The sequence below is a fragment of a genome, unplaced genomic scaffold (assembly GCF_019419815.1).
Source record: "Pyrus x bretschneideri cultivar Hongxiangsu unplaced genomic scaffold, Pyrus_bretschneideri_v1 Contig47, whole genome shotgun sequence".
NCBI lineage: Eukaryota > Viridiplantae > Streptophyta > Magnoliopsida > Rosales > Rosaceae > Pyrus > Pyrus x bretschneideri.
In genome coordinates, this window is record NW_025999784.1 from 3,077,349 (window position 1) to 3,093,876 (window position 16,528).

The 16,528-nt window shown below is 35.7% G+C and overlaps 3 protein-coding genes across 4 annotated transcripts; 1 reads left to right on the plus strand and 2 right to left on the minus strand.

Moving 5' to 3' along the window:
• The first annotated feature begins 4,669 nt into the window (after nt 1-4,669).
• Nucleotides 4,670-6,531, plus strand: LOC103956202 (mitogen-activated protein kinase kinase kinase 20). Its single transcript, XM_009368152.3, has 2 exons — nt 4,670-5,344; nt 5,420-6,531. The coding sequence occupies exons 1-2, from the start codon at nt 5,242-5,244 to the stop codon at nt 6,334-6,336; spliced, it is 1,020 nt and encodes a 339-aa protein (XP_009366427.2). The 5' UTR covers nt 4,670-5,241; the 3' UTR covers nt 6,337-6,531.
• Nucleotides 6,532-7,010: 479 nt separating this feature from the next.
• On the minus strand, nt 7,011-11,271 carry LOC103956201 (Golgi SNAP receptor complex member 1-1). The gene is made up of 5 exons (XM_009368150.3): nt 10,863-11,271; nt 9,018-9,257; nt 8,306-8,464; nt 7,813-7,926; nt 7,011-7,412 (listed from the first exon to the last, which is right to left on the minus strand). Exons 1-5 carry the CDS (start codon nt 10,899-10,901, stop codon nt 7,299-7,301), a joined length of 666 nt encoding a protein of 221 aa, XP_009366425.2. The 5' UTR covers nt 10,902-11,271; the 3' UTR covers nt 7,011-7,298.
• Nucleotides 11,272-12,099: 828 nt separating this feature from the next.
• LOC103956200 (myb-related protein 2-like) lies at nt 12,100-14,642 on the minus strand. 2 transcript variants are annotated; one of them, XM_009368149.3, is made up of 6 exons: nt 14,173-14,642; nt 13,924-14,000; nt 13,704-13,764; nt 13,465-13,564; nt 13,263-13,332; nt 12,100-13,168 (listed from the first exon to the last, which is right to left on the minus strand). In XM_009368149.3, the coding sequence occupies exons 1-6, from the start codon at nt 14,471-14,473 to the stop codon at nt 12,416-12,418; spliced, it is 1,362 nt and encodes a 453-aa protein (XP_009366424.2). In that variant the 5' UTR covers nt 14,474-14,642; the 3' UTR covers nt 12,100-12,415. The 2 variants fall into 2 exon arrangements, with proteins under 2 accessions (XP_009366424.2, XP_009366423.2); XM_009368148.3 differs by having other exon boundaries at nt 12,103-13,168; nt 13,465-13,570.
• Nucleotides 14,643-16,528: the final 1,886 nt, after the last annotated feature.

The window sequence follows — 16,528 nt, forward strand, 5'->3', positions numbered from 1 at the left end:
TCTGCACAGCGACCTTTTGATGTATCGGAATTCAGAACAACAAGCACTTGTCTTTTTCCCTACTGTGAGCATACAGTAGATAGTATAAGACGGTGAGCATACACTGCATTAAATAATGACGAGTAAAAATGCTCCCTAGTTTGCAAGAATCCTTTTGAGACTGAGTTCTTAATAATATGTATTTGTAATGTTCTTTATCAAGATTAAATACCCTAATCTTCCTGAAAAAAAATAAAAAAAGCGGTTGGAAGTAAAGTAACAACTGATCTCTATTAATTAATAAAGCACTCATTGTCAATCAAATTTTTATAAAATTACCAGTTTAACCCTTTAATTAAAATGGAACATGAATAAGAAATATAGGGCAGAAATGTGATTTCACACAACCAAATTTTGCTTTTTTTTTTAAAGTCTCACCTACGTGTAATTCTAACATATCTTTAATTAAAAAAAAATATTCGCACTCTCACATTCTCTATCACTCTCTTCCTTTCTCATTCTATTTCAAAAATAAAAATAAAAATTTTTCTCCCACATTTTATGTGCGTTCATATACTAATATCAATTAAGATAAGACAACATACAAAGGGCAAAAAACGTCAATTAAATTAAATTTCTTTTTTTTTATGTCATACAAATTAAATTTCTTGATTTGAAATCTAAAAGTTAAGTTACAGGTCAGTGATGACGTGGCCCACTTATTTTGACTCCGGCCGACATCCCACGTTTTTTTGCACTAGCACTACCAATTTTCTGTTATGTTCGCAAAGATACGAGCACATGGTTAGATAAATTACGTGTGATAATATAATTAATTAAAAAATTTTAAAATTATTAATTAAGTGTATTATGATATTTATTGTACCGAAATTTTGCTGCGCTTAAAAATTCTCATGATCACGACTCATGGCTAAGCCGCTAATCCAAAGGGCAAGTCCCAACGTTTACCACGGAGGATAGTACCGTCATTTAAAAATGTGACCGTGAAGTTGAAGGAAGTAAATGGCTATTTTAACTTTACATGGTCTTGGTCGGTCATTATTGCGATAATAAGATGCCATCCAATCTTTTTGAGATTGGGAAATAAACTCAGATAGAAACTACTGTTTTCTTTTATTTTTCTATGGGCACAGTAAAATGTTCATATAATAACTCTATAAAATAATTTTTATCAAACGTTAAGAAAACTTCAATTTCAATTTGGGCCAATATATAAAAAATAAACGGAAAATTTTAATAAAAACTTATCTAATCTCTTTCTACACACAATTTAAATTTTAATGTTAATTATCTATTTTACTCTATTGCATAATTACTATTAAATATAAAATGAAATTAATAATAAAAATCAAATTTATCAATAGACCCACATACTATAATTAAATCATAGCATCACCCTTTATTTATCCTACTTTCATTCCGATTAAAACCCTAATAGCTCTGATAACGAAAAACAAGTGTTTCTATTAATGGATGGTGATTTTGAAATTTTTAATCATCCAACTAAGGTATGACTCGATTTATGGATATTTTGTTTGTTTGCTTCTTCTTTGGATTAAATTTCATACTTTTTATATTATATTGTATTTGTTTTTCTTTGCCATCTGTATGTGCCCCAAAACACTAGTGTAAGGACTTTTGATTAGCACTACAAAGACATAAAAATTGATTCTTGGTGCAAATAAAGATTGTTCAACCTCAACCACGAACTAGCGGGTGGCATGTCTTGCACATTTTTTATTCGAAATAGCTCCAATTTGTTTATTTGTTTATTTGTTTATTAACATATCAGCAAAACACCCAGCCCTATGTCACTTCAAAGTTTCTTAAAAAGTACATGAAAATACTCAATTTAAAAAGCACTGATCTGGAGCTTGCATAACATTCTCTTGGCAATTTCAAGTCTATGGAATGATCTCTTGGATCCCAAGTCCATGGATGGGTTGTGGTAGCAGAAAGAAAAAAAAAGCCATGGAAATGCTAGTCTTATATAAAGGGGCAAAGGAAGCCTCTTTGAAAGAAAAAAAAAACATTCAATTAGAGATGTTATTTTATAAAGGAAATGGATGTGATGGTAATTTTACATTTTGAATTGAATTTGAGAGTGTAGTTTATGTAATAAATTTGGGTTTAAAGAGATATTAATTCTTTAATAAAAAACAATATGGGTGAATAGAGTAAGTTTGGTGTAGAAAGAGATTAGATGAGTTCAAATAAAATTTATCAAAATAAACATCACAATCCAGTAAGATAATTTTTGAGGTCCCGTTTTAAAAATTTGTCTTCACGACTTTGAACACAACATTGTAAAAAATAACAATGTAACATAGTATTTTGTAATGTCTAATCTTAAAAATTGACATGTTTCATTATTAAGATAATATTTTGTATCTATAAAATTCATGAGAAATACTAAGAATACTTTACATTAAAACAATTAGGGTGCGTTTGTTTGGCTTCACTACCCTTCACTGGACTGGACTGGACTAGTTACTAATGTAATCCCGTGTTTGTCTGCACCAAGGACTAAGTTTAATGGTATTAAGTGGGACTCGCGTCGACTAATGCCTTCGTTAGAAGGTCTTAGTGAGGCCCCCCAAATACGAGAGGACTAGCTAAGACCGTCCTCTTCCTGCTTGCTATCATCGTCATGCTCGCTCACCATGTCCTCCTTAACTACTTCGATTTCCCCTTCTGCTCGTCCTAATCGCACGTTTTCCCTTCGATCTCCCTTTCGATTTCCCCTTCAATTTCCCCTTCTGGGTTGTGATGAAGTTTGGGTGCGTTTTATGCTATGAAATTTTCTTGTTCTTCAATGATTTCTCCTTCTGGGGTATTTTGTGATTTCCCCTAGTTCAGCTTTCCATGCTCAAAGTCATCATTGGCAAAGCCCCAGTTTCAGAAATTGGTGAGGTTGTGAAGAAGGAATTGAAACCTGCTGCCTCTAAATTTGTGGGGTGATGAGATTTGAATTTTTAACAATTTTGGGACATTTGAGTTGCTAATTATTTCTCAATATTGCAGAATCTGGGTTCTGTTCTTTATACTCTGTTTTGGTGAATTATGAAAAAAAATTCTAGATGGGTATTTGTTGTTGCAGTGACTGATTGGTTACAGAGAAAAATTGGAGAAAGAGGATAATTTTTGTAATTATTTTGTGTTTCCATGGTGGCTTATAGTTGAAAGGGTAGTTTGTTTATGCAAATTGCAATGATACAATGCACAAAAAACTTGATATTTTCTTTCATTTCCAAGCAATTGCAATTAAGTGTAGTGTAATTTTATCATTTGATTTAATTGTGGGTATTGTGCAGTTGAGTTTGATGCTTCAATTATTAATTTGCAATTTCATTAATTTTTATTACCCTGCTTCTTAGTCGGACATTGTACCAAACGCTTCACTAAGCTAGTCCAGCTTGGTTTAGTCTAAGCCAGTCCAGCTTAATCCCTGAAACTAGTCCAATTCGAGACAGTTCAGTGCAACAAATGCATCCTTATGAAGCACTTTTTTGCCATTTAATGATTGCCTACTTATTACTTTCTAAATATTCATGGACAAATTGAGAAAGGATTGAAAGAAAAACATGATTTAGTAGCTTGTGACATTTCTATCTCAAGTCGACACGATAAAAAGTGTTGCGACTTTTCTGCTTCTCTCGCAATTCCGGTCAAAGAAAAATGATATAGGTGTGTGGTGTGTCAGTGTGTGTGCTGACACTTGACAGAACAAAAGTTGGATTGAAATTTACCTTTTTGGTATTATCTGGGTGAAGAATCACAAAATTTAGGATAAACGATATTTCTTGTTAAAATTGAAAGATGGGAAGATGCAGGTCAGGGTTTGGAGTTTGCTGTATGGCTATGGGCCTTATTGCGAGTAAAAATGTCTCATTATCAGGGCCTAGAGTGAAAGTATCGTGTATTGTTTTCCTCTTCTTTTCTTCACCATCCATCTTGCCTGCAAGACAAGAAGGAAAGCAATCAATCAAAACTTGAAATTAAATTTTTGGTCCGAAAATGATTGCTTAAAAATCTTACATGATTGCATGCATTACTCTGGAGTAGTAAACTCAATTGTTGTTCTTGCCGGATTCAATCACCACCGCCTCATAATAGTTGATATGATGTTGGTTCTTTACACTTGTTAACTTAGGGTCCATTTCGACCCTCAAGATAGTATAGGCTTGAAAACAGTCCCCGATAATCTCAAGAAAGGTCAAAGCCCAAAGAAGAAGAGGGAGCCCAAGGCCCAATGCAATTAAAAGGAGGCATGTCTGAGTGCTATAGTGGACTACTCACCAATCTGGTCCGACTAAAACAAATATTGTCTCGAGCTGCAAATTGAGCAATATACCAACGTAATTCTTATCCATAAAAAGGTTTATGATATTAAAACACCGGACAAATTGAAAATCATTAATGAACACTAAAAACAATTAACCAATATTCAAACACTAAAAAACATTCATCTTGGTGGGAAAACTAATGAATTGATACTTGGATTCAGAAGTACTGCATTTTAGTGAAATATGTGTTTTAGTATTATTTAGTGCAAGGATAATGTTAAGAAGACAAAAATTTAAATCAATTTTGTAATGTATTTATTGGTGACAATATACAAGTCTTAATTTTCTGTTTTTTGGTCGATAATTTTCTGGTTTTTGGTCGAATAATTTTTTGCTTCGTACCTGCAGCAAATGTATTTATCGGCCATATGCTTTGGTTCGCTTCCCATTTGTTTTTCGGAATACATAGAGCTTTGCGTGAGCTTTACTCCACCAAATCGCATTTGTGTTTCCCCCCAAACTGCTGTTCTCTTTTTTCTTCCTCAACATCAATTCTCTAGTCTCTGCCATTCCGTTCTTCCACTTGGTGGATTCCCTCTCCTCCAAAGCGACGACGTCGTCTTCGGTTCCAGCCGCCGGTTCTCGCTTCCATTGTTGCTGCCCTCCGTGCAGAGAAATACAAGCCCTCCGCAACGGTCGACTCAGATACGTTTGAATTTTGAATTTTCTTTATGAAATATTTGTGGCTTCTTTCTGTTTTAGGGTTTGGTTTGATTTTTCCTATTTGATTCAGAATTCTGCTGTGGTAATTTGAAATATCCAATTCCTAGTAGGACTATGATTGTTAATTAGGGCTTCCTATTTGGCAAATTCCAGTCGCTAATTTCTTCAGAATAATATTAATTACTAGCGTATTATCTTGTGAATAAAGCAAGCAACTGGTTAGACAGTTGGAATGACGAAAAGAAAGGCCGAAGAAGAAATACGAGGAGAAAGTCAGAGTCAGAGCATGTGGAATCACGGAGAGCGCTGGTTGAGAGGAGCGTTGATTGGACAAGGTAGCTTTGCTTCTGTTTTTCTTGCTACTCCAAATAAACGAACAAGGGGTCTGTTAACTGGTAATTTGCCTGCAGTTATGGCCGTGAAATCTGCAGAGCTCTCCGCTTCGGAGTCCATTCAGCACGAGGCTGCGGTTCTCTTTGAGATTAAGGGCTGCCCTTTCATTATCAAGCGCTTTGGCGAGGAGACCACAACAACCGACAAGGGTCACAATGTCTACAACTTGTTGCTAGAATTTGCTGCAGGAGGAACCCTTGATGGTCTCATCCAACGATCCAATGGTCATGGATTGCCTGAAGCTGAGGTTAAAAGGTATGCAAGGTCGATTCTTGAAGGTGTTAAACATGTTCACAAGTGTGGATATGTTCACTGTGATCTAAAGCCCGAGAATATCTTGCTTGTGCCTGTCGCTACAACTTGCTCTAGTTCTGGTTTTGTAGCCAAGATTGCAGATTTTGGATTGGCAAAGAGAAGCAAGGAGAAATTCAGTGGATGGAGAGGCACTCCTTGGTATCTATCCCCAGAAGCTTTTAAAGATGAGAAGCAAGATCAGTCCTCTGATATATGGTCTCTTGGTTGTATAGTGTTTGAGATGCTAGCGGGCAAGTCGCCCTGGGAATTGAAGCCAGGTTTTGATGATCTTGTAGATTCCTACAACGTGAAGATGTTGGATCATCTGCGTACTTCCAAAATTCCGGCTGGAATCTCATATATGGCCATGGATTTTCTCAAGAGTTGCCTGGCCATGAAACCTGGGAAACGATTAACTGCTGAAGAGCTCTTGTCTCATCCGTTTCTAGCGCGGCCACAACCAACAAAACCAGGTCATGTGAAGGTAAAGTTGGTTAACTCAGCTTTAGGCCACACATACGGCGTGTGTTTCTTAAAACGGAGTGCAGAGTACCACGCAAGCGGTGCCATTGTACCCAGAATTCAGCCAGCCCGGGGTTTTGGTATACAAGCAGGAGTGTACAATGAAGTTGCTGTTTGACGTGATAATTTCAGTAAAAGCATGTTGGAGCCTGGAGGTTCTTTATTGTTGTATCTTTTGATTGTAATATGCGTTAATCGTTTCGATTTTAGAAGCACACAATTGTACAAAAGTGATTCAAATTTGTATCCAAATACGTTTTTACTTTGTTTTTTTATTTTTTAAGATCTAATATTAGTCCAAATATTGCAACTACTGAACTGATGAGGCACTAATATTGGTGATATTCCATCTACTATTGGTGTGCTTAATTCTGGAATTGTAGCATGTAGAATGCTTGTCTTGGCTTTGTTAATTATGGACCTAATTTTTCACTCAGTCGTCACTCCCAGTGATGATGGTGCCGTTTACTTAGTTTGGAGCCAACAAACAAGATAAACACAAGGCGGAAATAAAATGTGGCATGATTGGGGGAGTTATCTCTGTAACTTGGAAACAAAATCTACAAAATATTTCAAAGACCAAAACAAAACAGACAATCCACATGGATACGTGATTTGTGAACAAAAGAACATATTACGAACAATGGTATCAAACTTCCTCTGCCTGTCATTCACTTCTAGTATTTTGGTGGTCATCATTAATCGTGAAATGTCTTAGTAAAGTGGAGAAAAACATATTTAAGAGAAGTTGGGACAAGTATGTTGTTTCCATCTCTTTTGATCGGTTATGCATAAAACAAACAAACTATGCATTAATACATCAAAGTCACTTACATCATTACGCTGGTGTCGTGCTGTAACCCTGCTGAAAATTTGAAATTAAAATTGACACTCACACTCAATGAAAGAACATGAAATAGCTTGGAATGCCTGCATCCATTGTATTTTGTACTCCTATGAAACAAATCACTTGCAGTAATACAGGTTCGTTCGAGAAAAATTAACGAAACAATGGCATCTGTTTCTCTTTCTCACTTACAGATGGTCCTCCCCATACAAATGCCTGATCTTCATAGATCCTCACTTTGACAACCAGTAGATAAATATGAGAAATGTGCATACAGATGCGACGAGAGAAAGAATGATGGTATCCATAGACTTTTTACGCTTTATAGCAGAAAGCATTTGATTTACCTGCACCATCAAATCTTTGAACGTCAATCAAGGGAACTACAGAGTACAGACATAATAAGATGACAGATTTACACATCTCAAGGGATTAAAATCCTTAATTTCTTTTATTCACTCTTGCATTGCCCTTCATATAAGTCATCTTTTTTACAGTAGAATTTTGGACTGGTTACTTTCTTAGTCTACACTACGCAATATTAGGACTCATTCTAGTTTTGGCATAAAAATTTCAGTGTACTTTGTACTGGTGATATACTTTTCTGCAATTAACCTATTGCATGCATTAACTCTTATTCATAGAACAAAAGAGAAATAATCAATTCCATTCAAGAGGGACCTATGTAACACCAAAATGCCAAAGAAATAACTAAAACATCAAGGACCACAATTACTAGTTTTATACCGTTGGAAGGCGGCTGCCAATATTGCTGAGCTTTGAATTAATACCACCAAAAGTGGAGCGTTGAATGACAAGTGCACCAAGGGTTGCTTGAGCTTGAGAGATCACAGTATCCACCTGCAGAAACAGAATAGATTATTCAATATAAATCACAATTTGTATGCTTCCATTTGCCACACCTCAGAAAAGGGATTTAAACCAATCAAAATGCCTGACCAAGGACTCTAAACCATCATCAGCTAAGAGATGTTCTACCCTGTACAATAAAATTCTGTTTTACTTCCTAACCATGAAGGAAAAAAAAAAGCTGCAGGTAGTTTCCATTTCCCTTCCGTCAAAGCCATATGATATATATCTTTAATTCTTAACTAAAATAATCATTAATTCGGTTTTACTCAAAAGATGCCATGCAGGAGAGGACTGGTTCCTAATAAAACACATCACCACCCAACACAATCTCTATGCGCAAAAAAATGTATCACTTTAATTTGCGTACCTGTCCTGTACTTCGGCTAACAGCAGCATGCTCTTTCAGGAGGGCATTTTCCGCACCATCTTCCAAGTCTACTCTTGTTCGATCAAACTCCCTAAAATCCTCAAGGAGTGAAGCATGCTCTTGCTTAGCTCTAAGGCTGTTTCGGAGACGATAGAACTCCTGCACTTCAATCATGTCTAACAAAGAGTTGAAATCTGCTGGGTTCAATCTTAGGAATTATATGTTTTATAGCAAAGACTGCACAAATGATTCAAAGAATGTACAAAAAATTTCAACAGAATTGAAGATTTTAGTCACTTCACCAGCATATAGCATGAGGCGAAATCTGAAGGTATCTTACTGAAAAAAGGAATAGTAACTATAGACCTGTAACTTAAAGTAGAGCTCAGCTCAGATGTTCATCCATATTTTGACTGTTCAAACTGTCAATTCCAACTTCAGAGAGAATTTGGAATAGTAATGAAAAATGAAAAACAAGGAATTGGATAATGATCTGTAATACAAATTCCATCTTAAAAACATAAGGGTCTTCACTTCGAGAGAATTATAAGATGGCATGAGAGCTCATAGAACACATGTCATCCATGCCAGTTGAACTATGGAGCAACCCAAAGCACATTCAAGACACTTTAACTATATATGGGTCAAAGAAATAAAAACTGTCATCCGATGTTCCCCTTAGCATATTTCAGAGGACAGATTGCCAGAATACCTGAGTGATATCTTGGAAAATTTCTTGATGTCTAGTCAAGGTATGAGAAACCATTTCTGATCCTCCCGATGAAACCCATGCTTGCATTTGTGAATTTACTTGTTGGAGTTGCTTTAATAGTCGATCTATCCCAGATTCAAGATCATTCTCGGCAGTACCAACTTTTGTAGAACCCTTTGCAGACACAAACTTACGATAAGAATTCATCTGCTCATCCAACTGAGCTTCAAGTTTCCTTGCCTGAAATTACAATAGATTAAAATTATCATTTTAAGAAAGCAAAATTCCCATCTATCCAGATTTAATATCAAGGGAACTGCATGTAAGAGGAAACAAATGAAAACAATTAGCATTGCATATCCATGATCGTGCACTTTACAGACAAGCAGAAATTAATATCCTCATTTAGATTAAGCCAATGTGATTAAATCATAGGATATGTAAACAAACTAGATGTCTTGCTGAAGTACCTTCGCTTAAAGGATTCAGAAAACCAGTAGCTTAAACCAAATTTTCAAAATTCATGCTCAAAAAGTGACACTGGGAATCAGAAAGGCAAGTGAAAATTCGTGCTTCACCTAATACTAGTTTCTTCCTGATAGCAAAATGTTCAACCTTACAACACAATAAGGGAATCAAATTCAGAAGTTCAAGAAGCATATAGGAAAAGAAGAGCTGCACAAACTGAATCCTGAAATTTTCTCACAAAGTCTTTAGCATTTTTTAAAATAGTATCGTGACTTAGAAGTTAGAAGTTAGAAGAGACAAGCTTAATAATAATTAATAAGCAATCCCTCGATGATACCACAGTTCAACTTTGTTGTTTTTTCATATCCTGGGACATTTTCAAATTGCACATATTTAATATTCTTTAGCTGAGGATTACATCATTACTCACCAGTATGATGCTCACATTCAATGATCTACTATTTTCATTAAAGTGTGCAAGATTGAAAATTGAGGTGGTGGGAAATCATAGTAGTGATTTCATGTTAGACCTTTTACTACCAGGGTTTTAGAGGAGGGGAGGACGTTGGCTTTCTAGGTCTGTTTGGCATTCAAAGGCCCGTACTAAAGCACCTGTTCATTTTGGGACTATGCTTTGAAGATGATGTTCTTATATGATGTCCATAGAGGAAAATCATTATTTTGAATAGTCGTATGCAGAGAGAAAGTGTCAAGAAGAGGGTTATTCATTACGGCACAGTTCCAATCGTAGTTCTGATTGAAGTAATGACACAGGTGGCATTAGAGGAATGCTATAGGAACTTTGAGTCCCATACAACAATGGGGCCTTATTCAAAATTGCTAGTTGAAGTTGAATTTTTGATTGTTGGCCTTGCTAAGGTATTTGAAATTTCTACTAGGATTTCTTTTAATTCGTTTTTATTAACCAAATAGAACTATTTGCCGCGGGCAATTGAGCATCACTCAATTACAAGTCTTGTAACTTTACATATTCTTTTCTTCAATCAGATTTCTCCACCTAGCAATTACAGTTCGGATCGAAGCTAAAACTTAACAATTTGGTGCTAGAACCAAGGAAATTTATCAATTTAATTCACCAATCACAAACTAATCCAGTAGTGACGATAAAAGTTTGAAGGAAAAAACGCCAGCTGATCTCATACAAGACAACCTGCCGACAACTTGAACAAAAAGAAAAGACCAAAGCAATAAGCACGCGTCTAGTTGCAGAATTCAAAGCTGTAATCGAAATATCTAACATCTAAGGCAAACCAAACAGAAATCAGGAAATCGTCAGCTACGCGAGAAAGTTGAGAATTGAGAAGGAAGAAATCATACGGAAATTATTGATCATCGCAGAAGAGGAAAAAGGAGTACCTGTTTGCGAAGAGCGTCCCATGAGCTCGGCACCTCCATCTCCACCGACACCACAAACAAAAACACCGATCTTCCAAAATTGAAAATCAAATCAGCTGTCGTTTACGTTTCACCACAAACAGAAACAAAAATTTCTTCTTCTTCTTGTTCGCTTGTTTCAGATTTTGGGAGGATTGAGCAAGTGGGGGTTGTTCGGAGACGGAGACAGGCGGTCTGCTTTCAATTTTCAACGGCAGTTCGTTTGGCAGTGGCGTCCTTCTCACGATACTTCGGATCCGTTCTAATTTCTGAACAAAGAATTAAATTACTGTTCTTCCAAAATAAAATGGGAGAAAAAGGTCCAAATGAAGAATGTTAAAAGACCAATGCCACCAGAGGCCCAATCCAATCCAATCCAAGCTGCACACCAAAAACATAAAAAATGCTGAATGTCATGCTAATTTTGATCCTTGAATTTGATCTTCTCAAGTTTTGCCATACGCTATATTTAGTCTTTCTTTGTCACTTTTGTCTATTTAAAAAGTAAAAATGGTCGATTTTAGGTCAATTTGACACGAAATATTCATAACTAGTAGCATAAAACATTGCATAAATCATTATTCGTACTTACTTTGCTCTATCCTAATTAGCAAGCAATTTGAATTGGAATAGGAATAGGAATAGGAATATCCCCCACCCTGCCCCCCCGGCTCGAAAGATGTGCACTTTGAATAATTTGTTGCTTTTGTTTACTGATGTATGTAGTATATGCTTGATATTCGTATGCAGTATTGTACTGTGTAGTATATGATTGATATTCGTATGCAGTCTTGTACTTGTGTACCATCCAACTGCGTTTTCATTACCGGACTTTTGGAATAACGGAAGCAACAAAATTGGTCTCCTATAGAGAGTTGTAGCATAGTTATTAGTTGAATCATAACGTATTTTTGAGCCCAAAGTAGTGAATTGAACACCAATCGAGCACTAATCAGTCAATATAAACAACAAATTAAAACTTAAACCCTAGCCAGTTCTAAAGATAACAGTAGTTTGCAAATAAGTGATAACAATTATATATCATGTGTAGTGAATGTGAACGTGTTTGTATATATATAGTCCTAGCCAGCTTAATTTGGTCAATTTCAGTTATATATGTTAAACAGTGAAATTGATTAATTACTAGTTAATGTGTTGAATCTGTTGATGCAGAATGTATGTTTTAATAAGTTTAAATTTGCATTGGCTATGCACCTTGATGCTACAGCCCGCAGGGAGAGTGGGTGGATGAACATATATAAGAGCTTACTGAACGAACGTGAGATCAAAGACATTCTGTTTCCTAGTTCTGGAACTCTCAATCATATATATAAAGATATTACATCCGCTTGCATGAGCTACTTGTTATGTAATTGATCTAAATTAATAGGTGAATATCTTTGTCCTGCAACTTATTCCTTTCAGCTCGATCTAACAAATTGTTCGCAGCATGCTATCATGCTCTGTCTATCCTTTGATATGAAGCTGAAAATTGCAGTGTTTTTATCCCTTTGATTCTCCCACTGTAAGCCTACTTAGCTCCAGCTGAAGCCATTCAAGTCAAACTGTCTGCAACTTGAAGAAGTATCATTATCATCATGAGCATTTAGGTCTAGTTTTGCTGCAAAGTAAGGCACTGATCTATATCCTTGAGAAACTTTCACACCCTCGACTTTAGCTGAATCAGCCCTGCTGTTTGTACGGCCTAGAAAGCTTCCATCTGTGTCTCTTCCTTTGCTATCGATATTCCAGTTTTCTCCTTGTAGTCCAATGCTCATGGATAAGTCACTAGACCTTGTTGCGGCAGGGAACATTCTTTTTTCTGCATCCTTACTTATGGGGGAACGAAACATGTTCTCTTTCAGATCATCACACCAATTAAGTTGGGTGTTTTGGAGCATTGGCCGCTGATCTTGTGCTGCCTCTTTATGTTCCAAGAGTGCTGCTGCCCTGCCATTGTAATTAGGTCTTAGAGGCATCCCACTGCTGTGTATCTGGTCCTGGTCCCTTCTCGATACTTCGCAGGAAGTTAGGCAGCTATCGATTGAGCAATCGGTGGGCTGCTGGTTTGTTTGCGTTTTCTGAGGGCACAATCCCTGTACTTCTTTGAGCTCTGTGAAAGCAGAGTTCAGGGATACTTTGGACACCAGCTCAGAGAGTTGAACTTTGGCAGCTTCAAGTCCCACTGTACCTAAGTTTTGTCTTCCTAGTGTCTCCTGGGCTTTCTCCAGCACAGACTGTAGGTATTTTCCTTGAGCCTCTATACGAAGTTGCAAGTGCCGCTGAACCTGCGTGGTTTTCGATCGGGACAAATTGTCAGAATGCTGTTATAATGGGAAGGTGCTTTTGCTCGACTGAGTGATACCAAGCGCATGCCCTTACCTCAAGTTGCTCATGTAGCCTTCTCTGGACTTCAATTTGCATTTCTAGTGTTTCGTTTAAATGTAAGCCTCTGGAATTAATTAAGAATTGCCATTGTCAGCCTAAATCTCATACATATATTAGGGTAATCTATAAAATGATAAATAAATGAAAAATTAACAGATGATCAAGTGAGGAAATGAGTAGCAGCTAGCTAGCTTACTTGTTTGATTGGGGTGCAATGCCAATGCTCATAGTGCTCATCTGACTTCCATTTGCTTCGGATATTAAACTTTCTCCTGCCACTGGAACTGGAACTGTACCTGTACCTATACAATATCATTGTCCAAATTATTAAAAGTATTAAATAAAATCGACTGTAAATTAAGTGTAAACCAATCAAGGTATATACATATATCTTAAGAGGAGGAATTGAACAAATGATTAGTCTTCTCTGCTTACCAATTTTGGTGGGGCCACTAGTAACATGTCCTCCATGCAGATTCTTGCTAAGCCTGTACTTCTGTTTGACATAAACCAAAAAATGACTGGCTTAAAATTGATTTCAATTATAATGGCTGGATTAAAATTCGTTTCACTTTGTTGCTTGGAGACGAAGAAAATGAAACTAATACTTGATTGTTACCTTTTTATTTTTAAGAAAAACATTCGAGTAAAGTACCTGAAGATGACTCTTTAAGTGGTACAACGTAAGGCCTGGAATCCCCATAAGTTTCATAACTGTTTTCGGAGTAGCCTCTGCATATGTAACATGGGGAAATCATCATAACATTAATTAATTAATTCGAATTAATTTAACGATCAGCTCAGCTCTCTCAGCTGGGAGCTAGCTAGGGAGAATTATAAATGTAGTATTGGATAGTATATTATTTAGGGAGAGTTATATATGAAGTTATAGTGTAGTACTCACTGTCCGCTCCTCCAAGCTGGTTAACTGCTTCGATAAATCGCTCATGGAGATCGAGGGTCCATTTGAGTCGAGGTTTGGCATCGGTTGAGAGGACAAGGCCTGAATCTCCTGCTGGGCTATTTTGGTCACCTTGCTGTAGAAACAAAATCCTTTCAGATGGGATGTTAGGCATCGATATTCTGCTTGAAGAAGCAGAAGAGTGGATGATGTTCTTTCCTTGGTTCTGGTGCTGGTGCTGGTGTTGGTGTTGGTGTTGGCGGTGGTTTTGGTGGTGGTGCTGCAGCTGATGATGGTACATCATCTATGTGTGTATAGATATATATAGATTTTTCTGTCTTCCAGAATCAAAACCTAATGTCTCTTTTCTTCTCTCCTGAATATATATCTGTGTATTTGCCACAAACCAAGGGTGTGGTGAAGATGGCCTTTTATAAAGCAAGCGAAATTGGTTTGTGGGGTACGAATGATACGAGGGGATTGGTATGCAATATGATTATGATATATATATAGAAAACTAGATATTAATTCTTGAAAAAGATTATCTTTAGACTAAAACTTTAACCAAGATAAAAAAAAACTAATTATAGTCCTTTGACTTATGTCCAAGTTAGCATTTATATTTAATGCCAGAGTTAATTCTTTTTATGTAATTTTTTTCTTCTTATATTATCCTTGACTGAATTATAATGTCTCATATTTAATTTATTTATAACTTTTCATTTTATTGCTAACATAAATGATTCTACTTAAAAATGAAACTTTTTGTCCAACCCAAAAAATTATCTTCAACCGTGTAAGAAGAAAGGGCTAGGGCCACCATCCACATCTAATATTTCTTCTTCTTATACATCTAATGGTGCATGATTTATTTTTACCATTTTTTTCTAGTGTTGATGATTTATTTTTATCTTCTCATACATCGAATCTACCGATTTTTTCTTTTGATGTTAATGCATCAATACTTTCGTACATATATGTACGTATGTACCGAGAATTCTGCATCGATACTTCTGTATCGATGCTAACGTATCAATACTTTTGTACCTATATGTATGTATGTACCGGCACTTCCATACCGATACTTCTGTACCTATGTGCACGTATGTACCTACACATATGTACCGACACTTATCCAATACCTATATACAGATAATAAGGAGTTGTTATACTTTTTTTTTTTTTTTTTTTGGTGATATATATATTAAGGGTTATTATTTAATTTTTTTAACCTATTGTTTTTGTAGTTGATTTTTCTATCTTCGACTTCTTAAGGTGACTGACCTAAAATTACTATAGACTTAATTTGTTTGTCAGCAAGTATAAATTAGTATAATTTACCTTAGATGGATTTATCTTATTGACTTTTGTATAAAAATTTAAACGTTTTTGAATTTTGAATGGTTTATTAATGGAATATATTTAAGCTTTAATTATAGAATAGGTTGACAATTTAAATGCCAAAGTTTGTTAATATGGTAGGTAATAGAGGTATCTTATAATATGATGTGACGGTGAACATTAAATTAAGGACTTAAATAAAATTTTGAAACTCAGGTTATAATCTAAAAGTTATCTTATATAGGCCTAAAATCTAAATGCCCCATATATATATATATATATATATATGGCATAGAAGTAGAATCTCAAGTGAAAACTAACTCACCAACCAATCCAATATTCACAGCCACAGCCAGCTGCGAGTTTTTTTTTCCTTTCCTTTTTTATGCTTATTATTGTGTGTGAATTTGTGATTGTGGACCCATCCATGCATCATCCATGTATATAGTGACGGAGCCAGAATTTTGTAATAATGGGATCATGAGAAATAAGTTTTTCACAAGGAAAAAAAAACTTAATGAATTAACCTACTTATAAGTATAAATACATGTCTCACTTAATACTACTGTCTAATGCTATTACTCTTCACTTGTAAGTGAGAATTCTTTGGTTCAAGTCTCGTGAATGATGAGTTCACATCCAATTCATTTCCCACCCTTCAGTATAAATATATCGTTGTATTAAAAAAGTTACCAAATATATGTGATCAGTTTCCATGAGTCTTACAAATGCTCAATTATTAGATCAATTCAATCCATTGAAAAGAAAACTAAAACTTCATCATTGATAGTAGGTATGATAATGTAAATTGTGATCAAATTCAAGACTTAATAAAAAGAAAGTTGCTGAAACAATTAATGAGAGACGTAATTAAATGAATTTTGTAATATTCTAATTGGCAAGCGAAAGATGAATTAGGAAGTAAAATTCGTATCTCCAGTCCCATGGATGAAGCCAAATTCCAATTGGATGGTATGCAAAATACGTAGCACCGCTCCACCTACACCATCAAATTTGG